General features: G+C 51.1%; 1 pseudogene across 1 annotated transcript in view; it reads right to left on the bottom strand.

The window, feature by feature from the left end:
• Positions 1–146: 146 nt before the first annotated feature.
• TEOVI_000745400:pseudogene overlaps positions 147–374 on the bottom strand; it is a 1,510-nt pseudogene continuing 1,282 nt past the window's right edge. The window contains exon 2 of the mRNA in view: positions 147–284. Within this exon, the coding sequence occupies positions 147–284 (138 nt within the window). The remainder of the gene's footprint in view (positions 285–374) is intronic.

Genomic DNA, 374 nt, shown 5'->3' with positions numbered 1-374 from the left:
CCCCCCCCCCTCTCGCTGGAAACCTATGTTAGTCTCATCCCCTTATCCCCTCCCCCGAAATGTGTTTTTATTCTCTCTTTTTCCTTCCCCCTCCGTAACATTAATCAACAATACGAAGCAGGACGGTTTCGGCGGTAACATTCCCTTCAAAGCATTCGCAACAATAGAACTGCGGAACAAAGTGCAGCGGCACGAACACCCGAATGTGCTGCCGGATTGGACTCCGCTCTCATGACAGGTCTTCGCGCCGGTTCTGCAGAATAGTTGGATTTCAGTCGTACCTCCTGTCACTTTATTCCTAACCGCCCAAACCCCGCACTGAGGTCCCACTTCACAGCAACTCCAGATAGTTTTGTATCGCCTTGAATTGCCGT

This window comes from Trypanosoma equiperdum, assembly GCF_001457755.1.
Source record: "Trypanosoma equiperdum strain OVI genome assembly, contig: ctg_1558, whole genome shotgun sequence".
Classification (NCBI taxonomy): domain Eukaryota; phylum Euglenozoa; class Kinetoplastea; order Trypanosomatida; family Trypanosomatidae; genus Trypanosoma; species Trypanosoma equiperdum.
The sequence above is the reverse complement of the archived record's forward strand: the minus strand, read 5'-3'. Positions and strand labels throughout refer to the sequence as shown.